This window comes from Manis pentadactyla, chromosome 3 (genome assembly GCF_030020395.1).
Source record: "Manis pentadactyla isolate mManPen7 chromosome 3, mManPen7.hap1, whole genome shotgun sequence".
Taxonomy (NCBI): domain Eukaryota; kingdom Metazoa; phylum Chordata; class Mammalia; order Pholidota; family Manidae; genus Manis; species Manis pentadactyla.
Window position 1 is genome coordinate 152,532,989 of NC_080021.1, and position 26,462 is coordinate 152,559,450.

Below are 26,462 nucleotides of genomic sequence, written 5' to 3' on the forward strand. Positions count from 1 at the left end.
CAAAATGCTAATGATTAATTAAGGCATTCTTTGATAAACAGCACTTAAGGAAAGAGAATATTAAACACGTGCCATATAAAAGAAAGAAAAAGAGAGACAAAAAAAAGAACTAAGTCTTCTTACTCTTTTAGGTTCTGAGACATTGAAATGGATTTATTTTTAAATGCACTGCTTTTTAAAGTGATTGCCATCAAAATAGCTTTTGTAAGGAAAATACAGGAAGATGTATCTCCTAGCTAAAGTAAATTCTCTTAATGCTTTCTTGTGTTCTATGATATTCTCCGAACAGGCACTGAGCAGGAGCTGGGCTGACCTGTGTTTGACACTGGTTCTAATTGCAGACTCATAAATGAATCTTTGAGGGACCAGCTCTTGGTGACCATCCAGAAGACTTTCACGTACACTCGGACCCAGGCTCAGCACCTGTTTATCATCCTCATGGAGTGCATGAAGAAGAAGGAATTGGTATGTGAGTGGGGTTCCCCCACGGGTGCAGCGCCCTGTCCACGTCTCCTCTCTTGAAGCTTTTTCTTGAATCACCTACCAGCTGCTTTTTATTTCTAGCCAAGCTCCCAGCCTTCCTGGCTCCATGGGCTCCTGTAGTTTGCTTCCCTCAGGAGCTAAGACACTGTTTTCTCTGCCCAGATTTAATGAAGTGTGTGCTGCAGGGTTTTAGCATCGCTTCCTATGGAAGCTCACCCAAATGCTTCTCGTTGCCTCAGCCAAAGGAATTGAGAGGAGAAAACAGGTCTACTCCTGGAAGTGCTTTGGTTGTTCCTTTCTTAGGTTTGGGGATGCCCTTTGCTTGAGAACAGTGAATCACTGATGTGTTTGTTGTCAGATATCTTAATGACACCGGGTCCAGGTGGAAAATGGAGAAACTTCCTTGGGAATGCTGGCAACTTCTGTAGTGTCTGAAGTGTCCTCCAATAGCTACTGAAATATTTCTTACATCTGGGAAAAGTGTCTTAACAAGTGTGGTGTAGTCTTAGGGCCCTTCTGTTTGGGTGAACAGAAATAATATGAGCTAACACTTGAGAAGCACTTGCTGTATGCCAGGCAGGCTGGACAAACTCCTGTAATCTTTGCAGCTGTCCTGTTGAGAGAGGTACGATTATTATCCTTACCTTACAGATGTGTAAAGGCACACTCACTTGACTAGTAAGTAAGGAAGTAGGATTCAAAACGAGTGTTAGTGGTTATTTAATCTCTGGGAAATGTTTCTATTCAGAAATTGTCTCATTGAAGCAAATGTAGTAAATTGCCCACTCTGGGAAGATCCCCAGCAGGCATCTGGGAAGTGAAGACTATTCTCAAAGGTCATTTGAACCAGAGTGCTGACAGGGGAGGTGAAGGAGCAATTTAAACCTGAGCAGTGTCCTCACTCAGGTTTTGGACAATCTCAAATCTGTGTGGACATCCTAGAATGGTTCTCTCTGAGGACATTGGGGGTACATCTGCCTCAGAGGGGCACCAGGGCCACACCCTAAAAGGCTCAGCCCCAAGGGAGGTACATAGTGATGGGAGGACCTGGAGCGATTTGCCTTCAACCAGATCCCCTGTTAGACCGAAAGTTCCTCAAGGCATGGCTTGGAGCCCTCCTGTTCATGGTGGTGTCCCTAAGCCTGGGACAGTGGCTGGCACACACAGGGGGTCCCTGAGACTTCCAGAAAGGAGGGAGGGAGGCAATTTCTGAGTTTGAGAAGCCAAACATTTAGAAAAAGAGGACTTGATTCCAGTAAGCAAGACCCATCTCTGGAAAGCATTCATGCAACCTTTATGAGAAGTCTACAGTAGCTTCCAGGTTTTGGGGGGAAGCAGTGAGGGTGAGGAGACTGGGACACTAATCCCTGAGCATCTGTACCTGCAGGCAGTCCAGTGCTGCAGGTGCGGCTCACAGTCATCACCTCCCAGTGCAGGTGGTGCCCCAGGAGAGCCTCTATCAACCCCAAAAATGCCGCTGGCATTCTCCCATCTCAGATGTGGTTGCTCAAGGCATTTCAGCTCAAAGGCTTCCTCTGCCCGCAAGGAGGCCCGTGAAACCCTGAGCTCCCGCATGCCTGTCACAGTGTGGATTTTCTCTTGAGTCCTAATGATTTTCCAGTGCTTAAGGCCAACGCTGACTGTGAAAATTTACCAGAGCTGTGCATTTCAGCAGTCCTGCAAATTTCCTAGAAAAGCAGTTAGGATTAAATCTGAGGAACCAGTTGGAAGTCGTAAAACCAAATGAGGCTGAATGTGCTTCTCTGAGCGTTTCATAAGGCTGTTCCCTGGGATTCTGCCTGATAACTGACATGTCACATAATCATGGCCCCTACTGAAAAAGTCAGCTGCATTTTAGTGTGAGATATTTATTGCAAGAAATGTGAGGCAGCACTCACTGCAGTCTAAGGCAATGTGATCTTCACAAGAAAGAAACTGTCTTTATCTCCACGTCTGGGCAGGCATTCGTTAGGATTCTTAAAATCATACAAGTAATTAAAATAATTTCATTTTTGAGGGACTGTGTATGAGCATGGACAGTACTAGATGCTTTAAAAAGGAGGAGGAGCTGAAGTGAGCACTGTCTTTCTCCCACCTCACGTAGGAAGGGAGCCGGGAAGGGACAGGCTGGGAGGGGTGCAGAGCCACACAGGCCGCAGGAGAGCCCAGGTGGCATCTGCTCACTGCCTGCTTAGCTGAGCGCACACGCAAGGACGCTCACGGTGGAGTTCCTCCTCACCCACAGGCCTCAAGTTTCTGTCGATCCCCTGAACAAACTAAGTGAGATATAATATTCTGAGGCCAGTCTAAGCCATGCCAGGTTCAGCTGAGGGGTGTGGTTCTAGAGCTCTGACATCTTTCTCATCCCAGCATCCTACTAACTTATGTCATCAGAAACTGCTCTGGGGATGCATGTTTAGCTCATGAAACCTGGGCCATGTGGCCTCATGGAAGATATGCCTTGGTGAGCCATCTGTGTGGATATTCTCTCTCTACTCCCTTCAAGTTGTTCTTGAATGAATCCACTTCTCCTCTGCTTCTTGACTATCGGTCAGAACAACATCTCAAAACCTGTCACCTTCAGAGAACCAACCTGGGAGCTAAGTTCCATTGTGGTCCAGAAAACATAAAAATTAAAGACACCAAAACTGTTCATGGCAGCATATTAATTTAGGGGCCGATGTAAGGGACAGGATGTAGTGCTCCTCCACCCCCTCCTTCCTCCAAAAGGGTCTGATCATAACCAACATCAGGACCAGGAAAAGAGGACCCCAAGGGGCAAAGTGCACTCTGAGGCTGATCATATGTGTAGAAACCACAGAGTCTTTTAGTTCCAGAGCACAGTGTCAGGTCCTGGCCTCTGCTTCCGCCTCACTCAGCTCCTGTCTGCCCGCCAAGCTCCTGCAGAAGCCTTTCCCTGTCACCACTTCCAACCCTTCAGCCCCAGGCCGGCCCAATTCATTTCCGTTTGATTGTAGGGAAGGAGTGTATACTCAGCAGTGTCAGCCCCGTGGTGTGTGTGGCCCTGAACAAGTCACGGCGGAGGGTGGTACCTGCCCAGCTCCTTGTCCACCACCTTCCATTTCCACACTGATGGCTCCTCCAACTTGCTGCCCTCCTCTCCCTGCTGCTGGTCTCACAGGGGCCAGTGCTGTTCACCTTGCCACCTCTTCCCAGATACACCTGATGCCTGTTTGATCTGCTCAAACTGAGACTGCACCAAAGCCCAAGACTTTAAAATCTACTCTGTGCTCCCAAACCAACTGCCTCCACTTCCCCCATCACTTCATTCATCTCAAACTCAACTGCCAAGCTTCTGCATAATTCACTAGTGTGAAATAATCCTCCTGAGATAACCTCTGCAGAAGCTTTTATATTTTGAAGTAGTTTTCTTTGTCCTCCTAGTTAAGAATCCAAGCTATCTATTTCCCTCACCTGGGTCCTCTTACCTACCTGTTCCTCTGTCCTTCTTCTCTATTCCAGTCCCAAAGCCAAGTCACTTGGTTTCTTCATCTCTAGTACATAACCCTTCCTAATCCTTACATTGTTCTAGACTGTTCACATTTTAATCTCCTGACTCTCTGGGGGCTTTCATAACACATTTCACACAGTCTTTATGCTATGGCAAGATGAACTTCCTTCTTACTTTCCTATGTATGGGTCTTGTTGGCATAAAGATTCTAATATCTAGAAGCAAACATTGCAACTAGACTCCTAAGTGTGTCTACCCAGTCCATCAGTTCGGGATGTACAGAATAAAAATAGACTGTTTCCTTAAACCTCATCAGTGAAGAAACTTCCAAGGATGTCTACAGACATAGAGACTTAGAGAAAAGGTAGTTTGGGGAGACTCAGAGGGACCCTGGTATCTACCTTTCTTGGTAAGATGATGGACACCCAGCCTGAGAAGCTAAACATAAAGAATAGGTCATAGTTATGGCCTAGCTGGTGACACCGTAGCATCTCATGTCATCGCATTCTCCACTTGGGGAGGACACCTAAAGGCAAGGAAGAGCCACAGCCATAACAAGTAATGCTAATGCAATAAAAGGAAGCAACGACATTAGGTCATCAGGTTTGCCTCCTTTTCAGTTACTTTTTTATGCCATTTGACACTGTCAACTTCCTCCTTCTTGTTCAAAGTGACTTTCCTATGGATTCTAACGATGATGTTAGACTCTTTAGATTCTTTTTGGATTTCCTTGCCATTTCTCTTACAGTTCATTCACCTTTCCATTGCTAGCTTCTCTTCTTCCTCCCCACTCTATAGATAGGTATTTATCAAAGATAAATTCTTGGCTCTACTCTAACTTCAGTGATCATTTTGAGATAACTCCCAAAGGCACAAATAACTGGCCTTATCCTCCTCCAGGCTCCTGCATTTCCAAACCCCTGCACACCATCACCTGCACCCTTATTCTTCCTCTCCTGCACTATTGTTAGTCCCTCCTCAATTGGTCTCCCCTAGTCCAATCCCCCCAACAATCCATGCTATACACTGCAGGGGGTGGCAAATTCTTCTTTGAAGGAGTCAATGGTCAGTATTTTAGGTTTTGTGTGCAATCTCTGTCACATATTTTTCTTTGTTTGCTTATTTGTTTTTAAATACCCCTAAAATATAAAAACCATTCTCAGCTTCCTGGCCATAGGAAAACAGGTCATGGGGTCAAATTTGATCCAGAAGTGTGGTTTGCTGATCCAGCTACATAGTAATGCCAGATACTTCTTGCTGAAGCACAGAACCAATTACATCATTCCTCTGAATGTAAAGTATTATGTTTTGCTTATAGTTCCAGTCTTAAACTCCATTGCTTTTTTATGGACCCTTCATGTTAACCAAACTGAATTTCTCAGTCATTTTTTAAAAATTTCCTACTTCCCTGCATTTGGTCAAGTTTAGAGCTTTCTCTTTAGCCATAAGCAATTGCCAGACACATGCACATACATGCATATGCATGTACACATGCACACACATACCCCAGAATACACTTCGCTCTTTTACTTATAACTCTCTTATCATTTATACCTTATTTATATATGTCTCTAACTTCCCAAGTAAGATCTTAAGAGCAGAGTCTGTGTCTAATTCATTATTCTGTTTTCCCTGAGCTGACTCATCCCTTATGGTGCCTGGTAGTAGAGCATATACTAGTGGACATTCAATAAATCTTTGTTTAATGGATGAGTAAGTGAAGGAATATATTCAGTTGAATATATATTAGTGGGAAAGATGCATATTCAGTATCCATAAATTGTCTTAAAATCTCCACTAACACAGTGGCACATCTCCTCAGGGAGTCATAGACTTGGTTTATGAACTTCGATTTGATTCAGGCCATCTGCTTAAGTTGCTGGACCTGTGGGAGGTATTCTAATGTGGTGGTTATGAGGAGCAAGCTCTAGAGGCAGGCAGATCTGGGTCCCAGTTCAGCATCATCCATCAAGTCATTTAACCTCCACTAAGTCCCAGGACCCTCAGCTTTAAGAGGGGAGTTATAATCACACCCATGTGTTGTAGAATGGGTGGCTCCCAGGAAGCCCTCAGTAACTTTAGCTGTCGTCACAGTTATTTTACAAGTAACTACAGGTGCTGATCAGAGAATGAGCACAGATAGCATCTCTTACCCTTGGTTTTTCTCCAGTCCTAGCTACAATTGTCAGTGAGGTAGTTTGACCTCAGTGACCTGTCTTCCCTTATTCAGATCCATCTTCCCTCTTTGCCCATCCTAATGGACATAGAATACAGGCAGGAGGAAACATACATGTGCCCTCCAACGTGATAGGAAACGACCAGCGCCTTCCCTGTCTGACCAGCCACCAGACGAGCACAGGGGCCTCCAACGGCCACGAGAGAGAGAAACCCCTCAGAGCTGGAAAAAAGCAGTTTAGGCCAAAGCGCTGAAAGATGTAGAGTCCCGTAGCATGTGTAGAAAACAGTTTTCTCCCACACATTGTTTGGGCAGAAGTAGAACTGCCCTTCAAGATAGATGCTGAATTGTACCTAACTCCTTTTAAGTTCATTTGAATACCATCTTAACATAATTTAAGTCCAAATATTTCAAATGAGATAGTGGAAAGAGGATACAGAAGGATTGCCCCATGAAAAATGTTCTCAACACACAGTTGCAGGATAATTTGGGGAAATCCTGAAACTCTTAGATGATTAGAATACCACTGTTCTAGGAGGAAGACGATGCTGGCTTTAGAGTCAGGTTGCCTGGGTTCAAACCTCAGAGCTGCCATTTAAAACATGGCATTGAGCAAATTATTTAATATTTAGATGCCTTTGTTTTCTCCTCCAGAAAATTGGGATAATAATATTATTTATATTAGATTTATATTATGGAGTTAATTATAAGGATTAAATGAGTTAACATATGCAAATAACATAAGCACTCAATAACTACTTTTATCATGATGATGACAATGATATCTAAATAGCACTTTGTATTTAACAAAAATCATTTTCGTGTCATCTTATTTGATACTACAGTCGACTGTGCTAAGGTCACTATTTCTATATCCATTTTGTAGAGAGAAACAGTGACTCAGAGACTTAAGTGACAGGCCCAGAGTCATGTATCTAGGTAGTGACAACCTCAAAACGTGACCCAAGAGCATCTTTCTACAAGGCCTTGGCTCTTCCCATCATATTTCAACTGATTCCATATTTGAAATATCAGGTATGACCAAGTTAAAAATGACTTTAAAGTAGGAACTCATTTTCTCTCTCATTCCTGGAATAACCTGAATTACTATTTATTAGACTTCAAGATTCCTGCAAAGAAAGGAACATATTGTTGTTTGGTGTTTCTGAAATTCCCTCTCCTCTCATGTAGCAGTCATCATAACCCTACAAGGAAAATGTAAGCCCAGTGTCCAGACCACTCAATACTTCTGTATCCAAGCACACTGAAATTATTCTTTTCTAGCATAATATTTTTAATCAGAATAACTGGAAGCCCAAAACTAGAGATCAACTCATCCTAGTCCTTCTCACAAAATAGACACTGAAATAAAAAAGAAATTTGAAGGAAATGTCATTGACACAATTCCTTGCCAGTAGAGCTAATAATAGTACCACCACCTTCCATCTGATGAGGTATAATATATAATGACACCTTATAATAGACAAAATTCTTGTGGCACTCCTTGGTTTATTTGAGCTGCACAGCTATGGGGCAACAGTTGTGTCTATCTTTCAGCCCACCAGAAAAGTAAAACAAATTTGGAAGACTACAGACATGTACAGAAAATGCCCATTTGATTTTCCACCTCACTTCTCAGGTCTCAGATTCTCTCTCATAACCAAAAAAAAAAAAACTCCCCTGACCTTTTTCAGCCACAATCACCAAAAAATATGAGTGGATTAAAGGCAATAGAAAAACATAAAAAGTGCTCTCATTTATGGAGAAAAATAAATAAAATGTATAATAAAATGTAAATATATAAAACAAATATATTATTATTCTATTATTTTATTCCCTTTAAGAGGTGACTTTCTAAATAATTTGCATGGCAGTTTGAGTTCCAATTCTAAGACAGTCTTCCTATAAACTGGAGTGACTCAGAGACTGTACATTTCACCTTCACTGGTCTCACCACCAGCAGTCTTCTCTGTCCCAATTGACAGCAAGCTGCTGAATGACTCCTTTGAAAGAGCAGCTCCCAGAACATAACCTCCCCCCCATCAGGAAATCCCTGTTACCTCACTAGTGTTTCCCAAAGTGAGGAATGCTATTTGCATATGAGGTCATTGGAATGCAAATAATATTTTTATTTTAAGAGGTATGTTTTTATTTGCATATGTATTACAAATAACTATAATAAAATACAAAACCATGGCTATTAATTGTAAACAAATACAAAATTTAAAGGGAATTAATTTGAAGAGCTAACTGTAGTGTTAGTTTATAGACATGGCAAAAAAGATGAAGATTGTACAAGAATGACTATAAGTCAGAACATATTGGCCTTCAGAATTAAGTTTCAGTTTCTTAGCCTATCATTCAAGACTCTCCATGACCCAGACCTAGTCTACCTTTCCAGCCACGTCTGCTAGTGCTATTATTCTTATCCCGATACTGTAGTCTAACCAAATCTAATTGTCCTTGAGGATGAGGAAAAAGACTCTGTGTCATATATCTTTCTGTATTTTGTGCAACCTCTGGCATCCTCTCTCATGTGTCAAATGCAGTAGGTCCTATAAGCACTGAGATGGGTTAACTACCCCTCCCTACCTTACAGCCAATTCCCAAATAAGAATTTTTCTATTCCAAATAGGAAACACATGGGCCAGTGTTTTCCCCGAATTCATTGGAGTAAAAATTCTTAGCCTAGGGTCCAAGAAAACTAGAAGTCTTTAGGGAGTTCTGCGAATCCCCTGAAAATATATGCAAGATGTTGTGGGTATAGGCACATCAAGGGAAGAATGCATTCACTTCTCAAATTCCCCATTGTCTGAATAACTCCAAAGAGGTAAGAACCACTTCATGAAGAAACCTCTCCATGGCAGCAACTAAGTTAGGAACACAGGTGCCACAGACATCATCTTACATTCCTTCCAGTGCCCAGAGATACCCAATCTGGATAAACATTTAACTTAACTTCTGAGCGATTTTTAAATGCATGAAACTCCACATTTCTCATTAACAGTTTTTGTGCGATTATGTCTTTCACGCTAAACTGTCAATCATGCATTTCAGGAAATCACCAGTTTATAAATGGGCTATGATCCAAAGATCTATTTAGAACCCAGAACCCATTTTCTCACAAAGCAATGTGAATAACTTAACAAAAATATTTTTGCAATAACAACACTGAGAACAAGAAAGCAAGAAATGTAGTAGGAAAGAAGAAAAAGATTGGCATCCCCTGCTTTGCAACAGGATGGGCCCTGGACAATATTGTTCATGTGCTAACATTTTAGTTCCTGTTCCCTCCTCCTCTGCAGTATTGCTCTTAGGGACCCCCAAAGTCCTCTTCAGACACTCTACTAGGATTTCCCCACCTCCTTCCTCCAGCATTAGCCATCTCCTACCTTCTACCATCCCTGTCCTCACGGCAGATGCACCTACCTGGGAGTCTAAAGGCCACCAGCATTATTGAATTCCCATTCATGTATGCAGGACTGATGGCTCTTTGACCTCTGTAACATATTGAACTTCCAAAAAAGGTCACATATTCAATCAAAGGAATTATTGATTATTAGTGGACTTTATGGTAGTGTCACAAGTGAAGGGGAAAATACAGATGAGAGGGGAGGGAGAGGGTGGCTCTCATACAGATTGCTTGACTCTCAGTTGGAAATCTTCTGACATCAACTCTCATATTCAAATCATGTCAAACTACTAATTCCTACAGCTTCTCCACAGTGCGTAGAGGCCAGGAGAACAAGCATGCTGACCATGACAGATGCTGGCCCATCCTTCCTGTGTTTTATATTTATCTTAGTTCTCTAACCTTTTCCCAGGGGCAGTTCATTTGACCAAAAGTCATTGAACTAAAGTCTGAAAATCAGTGTTCCTAAAAGACAGATGTTCCCAATATATTCTCTTCCTCTACTTCTTGTTTCACAAAATTTACTCAAACCTGTAAGTTGTGTTGTGTTTTTGATCCATAGTGTTTACAGGAGGAACAGGAGAGTTTGCGAGGAGAGTTGAGGGAAAATAAACAGGAAAAAGCTGGAGAGGTTATTTATGTGCACAGGTTGTTGTAAACAGGTGTCTGGAATCCAAATACTTTCTGCTTTCTCTTCCATGCTAATCAGTATGTATACATTACCTCCTACCATTTGAACTCGTTCACTCGCACTTCCATCTACAGTAGTATTTATGCTTCTTATTAGACGTGATGCTCAGTAAATGAATACATTCATCAAATTCCAGAGTTTCACCCAGGGCCATTAGCCTGATGTGGATCACATGTTGCCCCAACATCATCCTCCAGTTTATTGTCTGCCTCTGCCAACCCCAAACCTGGCCCTGAAAGAACCGCCCTTGTCAGGGTTGACAAACATACAGAGCACGAGACAGAGCATAATTAAGTGAAACTGGCCCCCCACTGACTTGATTTTAAGTACAGATCTGCCTTGGGGTTAAATCCTAATGAATTCATGGTAAGTTGAAAATATCTTAAGTCTAAAGTGCATTTAAAACCCTTAACTGCACATCCTAGTTTAGCCTGCAAAGTGCTCAGAACACCTCCATTAGCTTGCAGCTGGGCGAAATCATCTAACACAAAGCCTGTTTTACAATAAAATGCTCAATATCTCATGTAGCTCACTGAATACTGTACTGAAAGTGGAAAACAGAATGGTAGCGAGTGTAGTGGCCGCTTATCTTCCTGCTCAGAGTGGCTGACCAGGCGCTGTGGCCACTGCTGCTGCCCAGTATGATGAGGGAGAGTCATACCGCATGTCACATCCTTCTCCAAGCACTTGGCCGTGACTTACAACAGGCAGGGAGAATGTGAGGGATTCCCTGCCACACTGAGGGCTCTCTGCACATGCCAGCGGTGAGCCATTCAGTAAAGACAGACAAGAGGGAAAAGATGTTGCTGACTAGTGGAGGGAAAGGAATAGAAGTGTGGAAGAAGAGAAGGAGGACAGAAAGCATAATTCCATCCCTAACTTGCCAGTTGCTATTTGCAGGGTTATCTTGGAACACCAAGAGACAGATAATATCATCCCTATCTTACTGACAAAAAAAAATGTGCTTGAAGGGACCCAAAGTCACTCAGGTGGTAAGTGGCATGATTAAGCCTCTTCCTACCACTCCGGCCATCACATCATCGTCCCTTCAAAGACTACTGCAGCTATTTTTGAAGGGCAGAGAACATAGACTCTGCAGACACGAGTGGAGTAAAGTTCCCTCGCTACTTCCCAGCACCCTGGTTCCAGGTGGGAGGAAGGGCAGTTCTGCCCACAGGAGGCGGGGATTGCAGCTTTCAGCCCTCTGGGTGAAGGCCGGCTCACTTGGGACCCAAAAAACAAAGTCTGAGTTTTCCTGGCAGCATGTCGGCCTCCACAGAGACCTGAGTCAGGGGAAAAACAGATACGCCACCAGCAGGCCCCAGCAGGTCCCAGCAGGTCCGACAGGAATGCAAAGACCAGAGTGTGAGGCCTTCCTCAGGCTTCCCTGGGGAGGGGCGGAGGGCTTCTGCTATGGAACCAATCTGGGGACAGCCTTGGTTCTCTGGAGAACAGCAGAGCCTTCACAAAAGCCCACCATCCTCTTTAACAACAGTAAGAAACCATCAGCTGCTAATGATTTGAACATAGGGAAACTACTGCACTTTGACGAAATGACATCACTTTGTTTCCCAAACTGTAGAGGATAGATTTGAGGGAGAGATTCACTTACAAGGTCGCATTTTCTTAGTATGTGGAGGACAGCAGGGGGCAATGGCAGACCCTCAAGAGAGATCCCTAGAATGATTTCAAGTACTTTCTAATCGTCTCTCTCCTTCTTGCTCCAGCAATCGTCTCTCATCTCAGCCATTGTGGTCCTCCCTCAATGCCTCAAACACCCCTGAGTCTTTGTTGATCTAAAACCTTTGCTTGCAACCTTCCTTCTGCCCCAAATGCTTTCCCTTCATTCTTTACATGGCTGGATCCTTGCCATTTTTCATTCTCTGCTTGAGCATCTCCTCCTCCAAGAAGCCTTCCCTGATCACTCTGTGTAAAGCAATTTCCCCTTTCATCCCATTATTCATTTTGTAATGGCATTTACCACACTTTGCACTTCTCTCATTTATTTATGTTTGCATGTGTTTTTGACTCTCTGCACCTTTAGCTTCTATGAAGTCACGTCTGTCTTGTCCAGCATGTCACACACTTCTAGATACAACATAGATGCTCAATTTAAATATTTGCTGAATAAATTACTAAATGAAGCTCAGGTCTGCCATATCTGATGCTTTACTTTTTCCTCCTGCTCTTTTTATAACTACTGTATAGGGAGGACTCTATTTCAGACCCTATGGTAAGCACTTTGTACATATATTCCACTTCAGACTCAAAACAACACTATGTGATAAATGTTTTTTATCCAGTTTTATAGGTTAAGAAACTAAGGCTTGAAAAATTAGGTTTCTTGCCTACACCAGCATCATAATGCAACTGCCAGTTTACAGGCACAGGTGTGTCTAATTCCAAAGCTTGTGCTTTTTCCTTTCTGTGACATTTCATCTAAGGAAAAGAGATGAGTACTAGGGAGGGTGGATAATCTTTCCAAGAACTGAACAACAGCACTTCTCATTTATTGTTCCTCCTCTTCTTTTATTTGTTCCATCTCTACATGCTCCCAGGTCACACTGCCAAAACCATGCATGTTCGCTGGCAAGAAACATAGAAAGAGCCCCTGTCAAGAAACAGCTCTTTCTGGAAACACTAAAGACAGAAAGGCACTTTGAATGGCAAGCTCCTTTTCCGTGGCTCTCACGGAAATGTTCTCTCTTAGTCCCTATGTGTCCAGGGCCTCGGTGTACCCATGCCAGTGCACCACACGCAGTCTCTGCCACGGCTGAGTGTGCTGAAAAAGGGCACAAGGCCCCGATAACACACGCACCAGCGTCCCCAAAACTCAGGATTCACAAGAACCAACTTGCAAGTTCCATCTTGGATGAAACCTGGGGGCAGGATGGTGGAGGAGAGGCCCCCACCCTGCCACAGCATTCGAGATTGCCAGAGCTTGTCGCTGGCATTTGTGTGGTTTGAAATGCTGATGTTCCCGTCGGCCTAAGACAGAATGTTTCTTGACAACCCGATTTCTAACCAGACCTCATCCATCTGCCATCCATGTGCTGTAATCTCTTTGTCTTCCTCTTTCACGGGTCCTCTGAAGCTCCCCATCCCCACCGCAGCTGTTTTATCTCCTGTGTGGGTGGATTTTGTCACTCTGCCAGTTTAGCAACACTTGGTGGCTTTCTCAGCTCTGATAGGATAAGCCAGAGGGCTCAGAGAGGAGAATTTTCTAACCCTTTTTATAACATGCAGACAGACTCCCAGACGCCCCGTGGGCAGGGGCACACAGAGGGGCAGGAAGTGGAGCAGATGCCAGGCACAGCACACATCGTACACAAATAAACATGGGCATGTTTTTCTCACGGCAGAAAATCCAAGTAGGAAATACATCTCTTTTTAAAGCCAAATCATCACACGTGCTGTGTGAAGAACTGATTGAACACAAGTCCAGAATGAAGTCAGGGCCTTCTAGTGGCATCCTTCAGGTGAGCCTCAGCCTGGAGCATTCATTTACGTTCCACTTAGGGTCCTCTTCTAAGTCACACAGGGCAAGGTGAGGTCTCTGTGTCGCAACAGCCTTCTGTTCCCCAAACTACTTTTGTAGTCATTCATTCCACAAACATTTCTTGAGCGCTTGCAACATGATAGGCACTATTTCAGGGGCTGAGGATGTGGTGGTCCCTGTCCTCATTCACCCCACCTTCCAGTGGAGAAGAGAAAGTAAAGATATGGTTATATATGGAAAGGAATGTTATGCTAATACATCAAGTACTACAAGGATTGAAAAGTTGTCACCAGATTTAGCAAGGCGGAGTTTGTCAGTGACCTTGAGAAGTGTGGCGTCAATGGTCTTCTGGGAGAAAATCTGGACAGAAGCCCATTCAAGACAGAATGAGACTGATTGCAAGGAGGAGACTCAGTGAGAAGAGAACGTACTTTTGAGGAGTTTTGCAATAAAGAAAAAGAAAAAATGGGAATGAAGTTGAAGGAGAACAAAAATCTAGTGATGATATCACAATAGGTCTTCTCCATAAATAAATAATACCCCACAACCTTAAGTATTTAGCCTATCCACTATTGGAAGACACAGGACAGATCTCAGTAGTTGCCTTCTTTCTCTTCTCAACTCAAGAGAAATGGCATAAAAATACTTCTAGCCTGGGGCCCCTGAGGAATTGGAGACTCTAATGGTAATAACGTTAAGCTGCCATTTATCAGGTGCTTATTAGGAACTAGGCAATTATATATGTATGATTAACATAAGCTTAGAGAGGCTACATAATTTGCCTGAAGGACCCAGAGAGTTAAGAAGCCCCATCAAGATCTGAATACAGACTTCTTTGAATAAAAATCTAGTGTTCTTTTCTCTTCTTTCTTCTAACATAAGAACTGACTTTTACCTCTCCAGCCCTAAAATCTCACCTTCTAATATCCTGATTCGATGGACTCCACAATCTAGATGGTCTCTAGGTCCCATCTAGCACTTCTTTTCTTGGATTCTGTGATTCATTTTCACATTAAGAATTTTCTTTCCTATTTCAAATTTCACATCTCTTGAACTTGAATATTAATGTAGCTTTGATACAATTCATTTTTTCCATTGTGAAAGTAGTATTTGCTGATTAAAACTATGTTTATTAGAGAAAGTTTGGAGACTTCCAAAAAACAAAAGGAGGAAAAATAATCAACTACAGCCCCACAAGCACCAATCACACTTGTTGCATTTTACTTCTAAGGCTTTTTTTCCCTATGTGTAAAGTTTTAGATTTATTTTGTTTTTAACACATTTGTAATCATATAATGTATTCATACAGTGAGATTTTTCATTTAGTGTTAAAACACATTGTTTTATACAGTTCGTAAGCATATATTTTTAAGGTAAAATCATTAATTATGTCCTAGTGGAATTCCCCCACTAAAGACACTAGTTGAGTTTTAACCTGGGAGAAGATACAGATAGAACTCCTAAGCAATCCTAGTCATACTTTTAGAAAAAGTAAGTATCTGATTATATGGCTGCCTGAGTGGGAGCCCATTTCCACCAGGTTCTCAAAACTGCTTTCTGTAAGGGCTGTGCCTTGGCAAGTATAAACTTGGGTGTCATCCGATTATCAATGTTATGACTCTGTTGAGAACACTTGAAAACACTTAGGGTTTAGTAGCCTGTCAATCCCACAGCTGGCTAACAAAACCCTTCCTAACCATTAATGTTGCACATGTATGCTGTTTATCTACTCAGGACTGCATCATATTCCAACATGTGGACAAAGGATAATTATTAAATATTATAATACAGAGATGACCCTTACTACTGGATCCTTTTCATTTGTGAAGTTCATATAACACAATTTTAATAACAGTTTTAATAATTCAGTTAAGGTGCAAACATTTTTTCTTGGGCAGTTTCCCAAGTTGGTGCATGTCTTGGATTCTGAGGCATCATGGAGTTTGACCTTAGTCAAAGCTTACTGGAGAACTTTTGTGCCCTGAATACACAGTCCATGTGAAGGAACTACAGGATAAGAAGAAATTGCATGACAGAAAGAAATATGCAGACCCAGCCTATACCTGAGATCTGTGATGAAAACAGCTTCCCATTGATGTACTCCTCCAAGCCCTACAGTGGCTGAATTTGCATTCGTGTTGTGGCTATAATGCTGGCCCTGCTCAAAATCCCATTGAAAGTCTCCTGTTCCCTGGGTAGATACAACCAGCAAGGTTACTTGCATACTAGCAGTTGACTAACAAAACAGTGACCTATTATTGAATAGTCACTGTACAGTGCATTCTTTACATACAACAAAATCTATGTCAGGGACAATCAGAACCACCACTGGGAACCACCTTTCATTCTTGCTCTCAAACACACTGTTTCTCCTTTTATCTTTTCCTTTTCAATTTTTTTGCAAATGGTATTGACAATAAATCTATGTCTGATCAGAAGGGGTTCATTTTGTAAAATACCATTCAGGTGGAGCTATTGATGAATAGTATTCTTTTCTTTTCTGGAATGTTGTTCTCTAGAAAAACCATTTATTTTAGACTCCTTTCTCTCTCACCAGTATTTTTGTAAATATTCTTTCTATGAATTTGGGGGCAAGAAATACAGACCTTGGATTTTGGTGAAGCCAAAATACTGGGAAATGTAAGGGGAAAAGATGTCTTTTTTAGTAGGGGACATACTCACTAGCTCAAAGCCTACTTTTACACAGTTTACAGCCCCCATGACTAGCATTTATTCTGCATAAGAAGATATTTGAGAAAGAGAGCAACTATTTGGAGAATAAAAGATTTACAGCAGCAGTTGTTAGAACAACTGGCCCTCAGCCTGTCCAAACATTCTCCCAGATTTATAACATAAAATTATCGTATCAGAAGGAGCCTCCAGGGAGCTAGAACAAGCAGTTGACAAGCTGTTCTGCCCCCTGTTAAGACTGAGCTGGGTCTCTCTCCTGGATCCCCAAGTATTCAAAGCTAAGCCAAGTTTTTAAACCCCCAGGGGAAATTACCTGCTTATTATCACTTCATCCTTCTAGCATTGTAAAAGAGCCAACACAGAGAAGTTATTTACATGGAGCAAGACAAAACAGTTATTCTTATGCTCCTGTTTGCTACCATGGATTCTTCATGCCTCAAGGTCAATTTTCATTTGTGTTAAATGCTCACCTGACCCACTCATCTAGGATGTCAGTCACTCCAGAGAAAGTTACAGGACAGGGCAGCAGAAGATCACCAAAAAAAGAAACTATCACTGTAGGGGCAGTTGATATTAAACCCACCCCTTCCGTTTACTAATGAGGAAACTAGAACTTCAAATAACAGTACCAGCAACAGTCTTTACTGAATATTTACATTTTCCAGCTGGCTTAGTTTTTTGAGCCTGTCAGCTTGTTCGACCTCTCCGAGAATATACCAAGGCCTTTTCTGACTGTTTTACACATATTAATTCACTTTTCTGGCAACACCTTATGGAGGTGAGATTGGTAGTGTGTCATTAGTAAAACAGATGACTTGTTCAAGGCCACAGAGCCAGTTAAGTGGCCTAATATATTATGTGGTTATATAGTATCATGTTATATTACCTGTAACATGTTATCTATATGATGATATATAACATTATATAATAATAAAATTATATGTTAATAATAAATATTATATATTGAAACTTATAAAAATTCACTTTTCTAAAAGGTTCTATGCACTGGGAGGGCTATTTCATTCAAGAATATTGTAATAAACCCATCATGAATTGGTAAGGAAAATCAGGATAAAAAAGAAAAAATAACATGCCGTATCCTACATAATAAAGATCCTCTGATTTCACCTGGTAATTGAATTGAAATACCAGCCTTGCTTCTCGAGGAAGTATTCAGAAAATGTCTATTGAATCAAAATCTGAATTTCACTCTTAAGTCAAAAAAGTGGATCATATAAGTCCAGAGACCACATATTCCAAACTAAAATCTAGACTAGATGGCCTTGGATGTGAGCTAACAACTGGACAGAATATTTGCAATAGGGACAGTTCTGGAAAATTCCATTTGTAGAGTCAATGTATGTATTTAATGCGTGTATATAATTTGTGTATTCAGTGTGTGTCAGTGTAAAATATAGCATGCCAGTTTCTAATGTCTTTTGTTTGATACCTAGTTGAACATTTAAAAACATTTAAAACTGGACATTTTAGGAACAGTAGGTAAAAACCAATTAAAATTTGAGTCAGGGAGCAAGAGCATCCAATATTTTTTCACAAGTCAGCATGAGGGAGTTAGCAATGATGAGGAGCATGTCTCCTCCCTGGATTTCATGCCAGTTCCAGAAATACCAGGTTTCCTTGTGCATATCAGAAAGTATAGGATCAGTCACTATAAAAAGGTATGTTTAGGATGCTTGTTTCAGAAAGCTACAAAAACATCCTTTTTGTTTAAGGGACTTCAGAATTCTTTTCCAGCCTTTGCCACATTGGCCTGGGTGGTTCTGTGACTGCAGACTGCTCAGTGAAGCAGTGTTTGGAAGCAATGGAAACCTCAGGTTGACTGGGCCTGTAACAGCAGCCAGTCTACTTGGAATTACAAGCTGGACTCTTGGAAATGAAACCTGTCATGCCCAGCGAAGCTGCTGACTGCCTGTCACATCTGGGAATTCTTGGAGGAATTGAACTAGCCTGACAGATAGACTCAAAAAAACAAGCAACCTGGAAAATGTTCCCAAGCCTCCCCTCCTTCGGAGCGTCGGGGATGTTGGTGGCCATGGGCTGTCTGCCTCATTAGTTTGCAGTGGTTGTGCTTTAGGTAGATTTTTAAAAAGATGATGAGATCCTTGATGAGACAGTGTCTTGAATAACTAAAGGATTTGTCATTCACATGATATTTCTTCTTTTGGGAAAAAAAATTTTCCCATTGCCTGGTTTATTTTAGGGACTGCTCCACTTCCATCAAATCTTAGGTCCATGGAGTTATGGTGTCCGTGAACCTGGCCTTACCTCCTCTTTCAGATTGACGACGTAATTGTGGGTGAAGAGCCACTAATGGGGTCAAACAGACTCTACTATCTAATAAAAACTAGGTTTTCTTGTCTAAAGGGTGAATAAAAATAAAACCTGATTTCAAGGAATTAAGACTGTCCATTGTACCTGATATAAACCCATTAATTTTCTTTTTATTCAGAATTTCAGGGCCCCACTGAGTAGTACATAATTTTGTAACTTTTACCAGGGCTAAATTTAGCTACATTTAGCTGCTAATATATGTTCCACTGTTTCTTATTTTAAACAACTATGGCCAGAAAAAAAAAGTCAGGCATAGTTTTCTCATCTTATAAAAATTATATTTGCTCTTTTAACTAAAAAAATTCCTCTTATGATATAGTTTTTAAGGTTATAAATTTTGAACTGAGGTTCACCTAGCTATAGTTCCATTCCATAGCCAGACATACCTATCTAGAATCACAGTGTCACTAAACTTTAGTTAAGAGTTGATTAAATTTTATCAATTCAGTTACCCAAAAGATGAGATAAAGGGCAAGTTGTTCTATAAACAGGCAAAATACATAAATATAAACTTAAATATAAATATAGATATTATATATAATATGGATATATCCCTAGGTGTGTGAAGGTATGAATATGCATGTGTATGTATATATGTGCACACACATATTAACTAGGAGCCTTTAATAAGTCACTGTCCAACAACTATACTGGCACTTTAAAGGCTCCTAGTTAATATTTTAACTAACGGTACCTAGTTAGTGTGTGATATATATACATATGATATGACTCATATATTTCTAGGTCCTTGCATGATGCCTGGCACTTTAAAGGCTCCTAGTTAATATTTTTGAAAGGAAGGAGCTCTTGTACCCAAAGAGAAGGGAAGGCTGAAAACACAACCAAAAGAAATGCAGGCTTTGTATGAGAGAGGGACTCTGCATTTGAATGTTTATTGAATTTTCCTATGCATCTATCTGTACATAATGTTCAAGCTAAGGGATGTTTTACTGTACTGGACTGATAAGAAAGAGGTTAAAATGGAAAGAAACATCTCCCACTGATGTCCAGAAGTGAATAAAAAAGTGATAGACCAAAAGACACTGCTGGACAGAAAATAATTCATTCTACTTTGTGCCACTATTACACCCCTTAAATGCAGTAGCTTTTTATTTGCTAGCTAAAAATACACACCTTGTGCTATTCTACCATATGCCTATTTTTGGGAATTTGACTTTCTTTAGCAGCTTGCTATATTCTGTGCTAGTTCTATTTCTGAGCATCTAGGGAATTCTTTTTTTAAAAAGCGAAGTCTAAAGGAGCCAACAATCTACAAAAAAATCTGTTGGGATAATCTGACCAATCAGTAGGTGCTCTTGCCAAAGCCGTAAAGAGGAAGTTCAAAACTGGATAGTAATCCTGTCTCTTTCTTTGTAATCAGGTTCTTTTCACCCTGTCCTCTAAGCTGATAGTTTTCCAGGGAATAAGAAGAGCTTTAGAGAGGCAGAGGAAGAATGGCCAACAGTCATGATTCTTTCCTTCTAGTGGGTTTTTTTTTTTCCTTCAAGCCTACTGAGCAGAGAGATGCACTGCACAAAATAAGAGGAAGTGAGGCTGCAGGGCAAAGCGCTTGTCAGCATGGCCTGTGAGCCAGAGGGCCTCTGGGGTGGCCACTGGGGCTCTGCTCCTGCTCCACCCATTCCCTCAGCAGGCGCTTTATTTGCTGAGAAGCAATGGCCATTGACATTGAATCTGGAATACCAGCTCGGACCTCAGTGTGGCTTCCACTCATTCTCCTTCTGTCCTTCCAGAGAATCCAGGAAATGCAGATTCCTGGATGAGCCATCAGCAGAAAGTGGAGGCCATCAGCAGGGTCATGTGTAAGAGCACAGCATGCGAGTCCAGTTATGTGTGGGAATAAGTCGCTGTACCTTCTTAAGCCTCAGGAAAATAGGACTGCTGACACTGAGGCTCATTGGGAAGACTATGTGAGAGTTACACGTGTATATTGTGTGGAGGAGTGCTTGCACACCACAGCTGCTATTATTATTATTGTTATGATTGAAAGTTTACCTATTCCCACCTTCAGCAAATATGCTTATTTTTCTCAACAACCACTCTCCTTAAAGTCTAGATCTCTTCCATTCCTTATTCCCTGGTAGGGATTAGCAGAAAGAGCTAGAAATTTTTCTGCTAAAAATATGATTAATACCTATTTTATCTAAAGATCTGCTATACAGAAACCTCAACTCCAAGCCAGGAAATAAGAAATGTGGGTGGGGGAGGAAACTTATTTGAATGTTGGCACTGATATCAGACAACCTGTGCACTGAATTTCTCAGTCATAGGCACTAAGTGCCACAGAAACCACCACTCTTCTGTTCAGTTTTGGTCTGGTAGTCCTGCCCTTTGCGGTCAGGAAGCAGGAAAGTATAATGAATGAGAGTTCTAAGAATCGCCAGACCATAGAGTCAGGAACCTATAAATAGCAGGTATGTGAACTCTACCTGTGAGCAGTCTGGGCCATTTAGATTCGGGCAAGTATGCCTCCCTTTCTTGACAGTCAATGAGAACATCACTAAGTCACAACCAAAGAAAACAATGGATTTCTATTTATTTAAAATTAAAGTATTTAATTTATTCCCTTATTCTCTTAAGCAAACAAATGTGTCTATTCCATTTTAGAAAAGTTTCCATCCAAGAGAATTAATTTGTTTTTAATTGGCATTAAGAGATCACCCATACTTAACTAGAAAACTCACTTCTATAGAACTCATTAACAACTCTAAATAAAATAGACATCATTGTTTAACTGAACAGTCAGTGTAGTAGGAAGATGTGACAGAAAGGCTAGCATTTGGCTGACAAGATAAATATAAAGTCAAAAGTTTTTCTGAGGGTCCTTTGTAGGAAACACAATGCTGGCTGAAGCGTACATTCTGCCATCAGTGAGAACCACGCTCAAATTTTACAGAGCTGCTTTCTGGGACAGTGGTTACATTGTTTAGCATTGCCCAGTCACATGATTCACAAAAGCTCTGTACATGTGCATGTGTGTGCATGTACACATATCTCCTCATTGCCATGACAGCTGTGTGTGGTTTAAGTGTAAAATCTCCCTCCAGTTTTAGTGAGAAATTCTGTTTTCTTAGACTTGGGGTTCTCCACTTACACACATGTTGCTCCATGGCGGTTATAACCCAAAAAGTTCTTGACAGCCTATAAGTTTTGCCAGATCCTTCCCTTTCCCCACTCTTCAGACGCTCTTCAGGGCTGTGATGTGGCTCTCTTCAAAGCCACTTTTAACAAAGAGCTCATTCTTTTTGCTCACCACTAACAAGGCATCCAGGAGCAGAGGCTCCACTCAGCCTGGTTTCACTGCAGGGCAGAGCACTGTCTGAATCACCCTCTACCTTTCAGGGTGCTGCCCCAGGCCTACGTTCAACTTTTAAGTCAAAAAGGATGGGAGTGATGGATAAACTTATCACCTTCTCTCAGATAGTGGTAGCTTCCCTGTCCATCGCCCATGCTGTCAGCTCAGAGGCTAGAGAGCTAGGAGTTACCTTTGATCCCTCCTTGTCTCTTTCACCCTGAAAGTCAGCCCACTGCATGATTCTTGACATCCTGGCACAGTGCCAACCTCTGTCACCCAGCCACCTCCTAATCCAGGCCCTTGTTATTTCATCCCAGCCTGCTGCAAGAGCCTTGAAACTGGGTCCCACCTCCAGTCCCCACTCCAAGGTTAATTTGTCTCTAACAGTGTTTGACTTTAGTAAGACAGCCTTGGAGAGGCTGTGAGCTTAATTAGCCTTTAGAGTTACACAGATTGGAGATCCAATTCTGACTCTGAAATTTACTAGCTAAGAACTCTTGGGTAATTTATTTAATCCCTGAGCCTCTTTAGGATTGATGTGAGGATTAACAAGCTAATATATAAAGTGTTTGGCACAAGGCCTAGTGCATAGTGAATTATATCCTAATTCCTTAACCCTGAAGATCATTGGCCCCAACTTTCCTTTCTAGCCTTCCTTCATAAATCATCTTCCCTTCACCCAGTGCTCCAGCCAGTTGAATATTTGTGTGTAATGCTTTTAATGTTCCCTTTCCTCTCATTTTCTCTTAACATTTTCTTCTTCCTGCTCCTCTCCACCACCACACTTCCCTAGTGAAATTTGTATCACCCTACAATGTCTGGCTCAAATCCTGGCCTTCTGCATAAGAAGTCTTCTCAGTCACACCAATTAAAAATGACCTTTGTCTCCTTAGCCCTTATATTCTTTCCCTAGTTAGAATTTTCTCATGGCCCTAATCACATCTTCCTGATTTTGATGATCTATGAATCTCTATTTCTCCCCAAATGTTTCTACCTTTGACATAAGTATGGCTGACATGAAACGGTAAAGCAATCCTGAGAAAGACAGAGTGGAAAGAATTGTTCTCTTGAGAGAAAAGCTGTTCCTCCTAAACAGTCACTCTCAAACAAGTCAGTCATCCTGCAACGGTTATGCACAGAGTTTTGATCCTGGAATAGCTGGCAACTATGGCTTGTGCAATGAGCAAATAGACACCCAAACTCAGACACAGACCTTCAGTGGGAGGATACAGGGCTGTGTGTCCATGCGGCCCAAGGAGCAGAGAGCAATTACTTGGGTTTAGAGAGAAACAATACAGATGATAAACTGTATTATTCTTTCCTTGAATCAGTTTCATCTGAGCTTGAAAGAATAGAAAACTTTTCAAAATAAGGATCACTGTTGGCTAGTATAATAGGACAGAAGACGGGCCCTACACCAATACTCTCTTTTACCATTTAACAAATGTTTTCCCATTGTCAGGTCAGAACATGGGGCTTCAGGGGAGAATGTCCATTCTCTCACTGACTTTGTTTTTAATTTCCAAGCTGGTTTAAGGTAAAACCCACCGGGGCTGCTCTTTGTTTCCCATTGAACATCCACGCTTGTTTTTTGACAAAGGAAGCTCTTGCTTCATATTCTTCTTCAGTGGCCCTAGAAAAAAAGCTGTGGAGGAAGCACAAATTGAAATAGAAAACTGCAAAAAGGAAGAGAAAAAAATGCAGCCTCTCCAGGCTTGGCATTGGGCATTGTGTAAATAAACAAGGGTTTTTCTCTGTCTGTGTGACTGACAACCAGACACACAGGAACCAGGACAGGAGAACAGCCCTTGGCCATCATGCAAACTTAAAGGCAGAGGGGGGTCTGAGGAAGGTTTGACTCCCAGGAAATGGTCTTTCTCATTTTCTCTTATTTGCCATTGTTTAAGACATTAATCATCATAGTAAAATATGCATCTCCATTTGCAAATGCTTTCAAATATATTAACTCAAACACACAAAATTCAGGATGGTCTTGGGTCAGACACATAAGCCAGAATGTCCTGGAATTGGTCCAACATGTCATTCAAACATGGCTTTATGCACTCATCCACAAAGCAGCCTGGAATGTTTTCTGTCTTTACTCTGTCTCAGGCTAAGAATTTATTTTAATTCTGGTTTTTATGACCACATGAGGACATTCTTGACAAAATGGCACTATTTTGCTTATGATTAGCCTGCAAGGCTACAAGTGAAGTGAATCCTAACTCTTTAGGATTTGACTACCCTTGGAATATAGTCCTGAACCTGTCCTGTCTTTCCTGGTGTGACTGGGGATGGATATTAGGTGGACACCTGACTGGTCTATGAATGGGAAATAATGCAGAGACACATAGGCACCCAAACTCAGACACCGAGCATCTAAGACCCTAGACCTGCTCTCCTTGAGACCAATTAGGCCAGTTTAATCTCATATATGTTAAAGAAAAAAGTATTCTGACACTGTGTTATAGTCAGTAAGGAAGCCTCTATTCAAGGGACTATTCAATGGGGTTTTGCAGTAGGGGAGAGACATTAGGCTCAACTCTGAACAGAGGGAGGAAAAGTGGGAATATATAGCCAAGCAGTCAGGGGAGGGAGTCAGCAGATGGATGATTCCCAAGAGGGTAAAGGGATTTTTGCTAAAGGAGGGCTGGGATGACCAGCTCTCACCTGGGGGATGGCGGAGGATGAGGAATGTGGTCAGATATTATAGGTGGAAGGTTCTCGATAAACTGACTTAGCAGTACTCTTGCTAAAACTGGGCAGTGTGTGATGCACATGGAAGCCCAAAGGTCAGAGCCTAGTGGAGAAGAGGGTTCAAAGGAGCCCGACAAAACATTGATCAAAGAAAGAGTCTTTGTCACACACAGTCCCCATCTGAGAACTACAGGCCAGATTCAAACTCAGAGTGAAGGATTCACTCTGCAAGTGTTCATCAAGCACCCATGGAGTGCCAGGCACTTTGCTGGGTGATGGGATGGAGAGATGGAGGAAGTGTCTTGCCTTCCAGGAAATCAGAGACCATTGAGGGAAGCAGACAAGCAAATGGGAGACTGTGCCCTCAAGCCAGGCTGGCTGGGTTTCAGTGCACCTCAGCCTTTCCTAACCAGGTGGCCTTCCATGTGGTATCTAAACTTTCTGGCCTCATGGTCACCCTCAGTGAAATAGGAATAATAACAGTCACAAGATGGTAGATTTTTTCGGGATCATCCAAAGTCATGCTAATGAGGAGCTTGCAGAGTCTGGAACACTGCAAATACACCATAAACAACCTCAGTGGTACTTCGGTCATGATGCTGGCATTGTCTGCAGGGTAGTTCAGTACTGTGTGAGAGGTACATTCACCCACGTCAGAGGATGCCTAACCCAGGTGAGGGGTGACTTGAATCAAGATGGGCTTGTGGAAGGTGATGCTTGAACTGTGCCTAGAAGGACAAGGGGCAAAGAGCCAAGCAGAGCTTTAGGGGCAAGACATACCAGCAGAGGGAATAGAACTAGGCCCCCACAGTGGGAGAGAAAGCAGGCCCAGGGAATGTGCCAAGAATAGCAAACGGGAAGGGAATTGACAATTGAACCCACAACAGATTCTAGAAATCTATATGATTGTAAAAGATGATCTCACAAAGCACTTTGCAGTGATCCTAGACAAGGAATAATCCCTGTTTCACACTGGAAGAAACTGAGGCTCACAGAGGTATCTAAGGTTACACATGTAGTCACAGGCATGATTCGCTTCTGCTGTTGGTATCAGCCTGTAAGAACCATCTGTGGGCTCACATACTTCTCTCAATTAGATGTCTAATTATTTTTTTAAGTATTTAAGAGAATGCACATGAATCCAATAATGTCCTTTCTGATGTGGAAAATATCACCTTGGGTCAAATTGAATTTTCACCCAACTGGTTGACTGACAAGATGGTAAATGTCAAATATTCTCGACTCTGCCAGGCAAGGCCATGAGGCATATAAAGAAGCTTCTGGAAGTATTATTGCTGGCCCTGTCGGATCTGTCACACTGGCATCCAGTGGGGTCCCTCACATGGTTATGTAATAAATGAAAGAGGTAATACCAGTTGAGGGGGAAAGAACCGAAAGCAAGAAATAGTAAATGACAGGCTGCCATCTAGTTCAGGCCCCTCAAGATCCCGCTGAAATTTCTCCCGAGAATGAGTAGGTGACGGGCTAAGCCTGCTTTGCCCTCATCAAAGTATCAGCTGGGCTGCTTTTTCCTGTCCTCCCTGCGTGTCACGTTGGGATCACAAAGTGTTCTTTGGACACTGAAGGATGTGTCAGTCATGGATCCAGGGAGCCTTGGTTGAGTTCCTGATCCATATTTCCTTCCTGTGACATGACTTAGGTGCTAAAAAATAATG

General features: G+C 41.9%; 1 protein-coding gene across 1 annotated transcript in view; it reads left to right on the top strand.

Annotated features, from left to right (window-relative positions):
* Positions 1 to 26,462, top strand: part of TRPM3 (transient receptor potential cation channel subfamily M member 3) — a 481,810-nt gene that overhangs the window by 319,489 nt on the left and 135,859 nt on the right. The window contains 1 exon segment of the mRNA XM_036893415.2: positions 342 to 465. Coding sequence (XP_036749310.1) covers positions 342 to 465 — 124 coding nt within the window.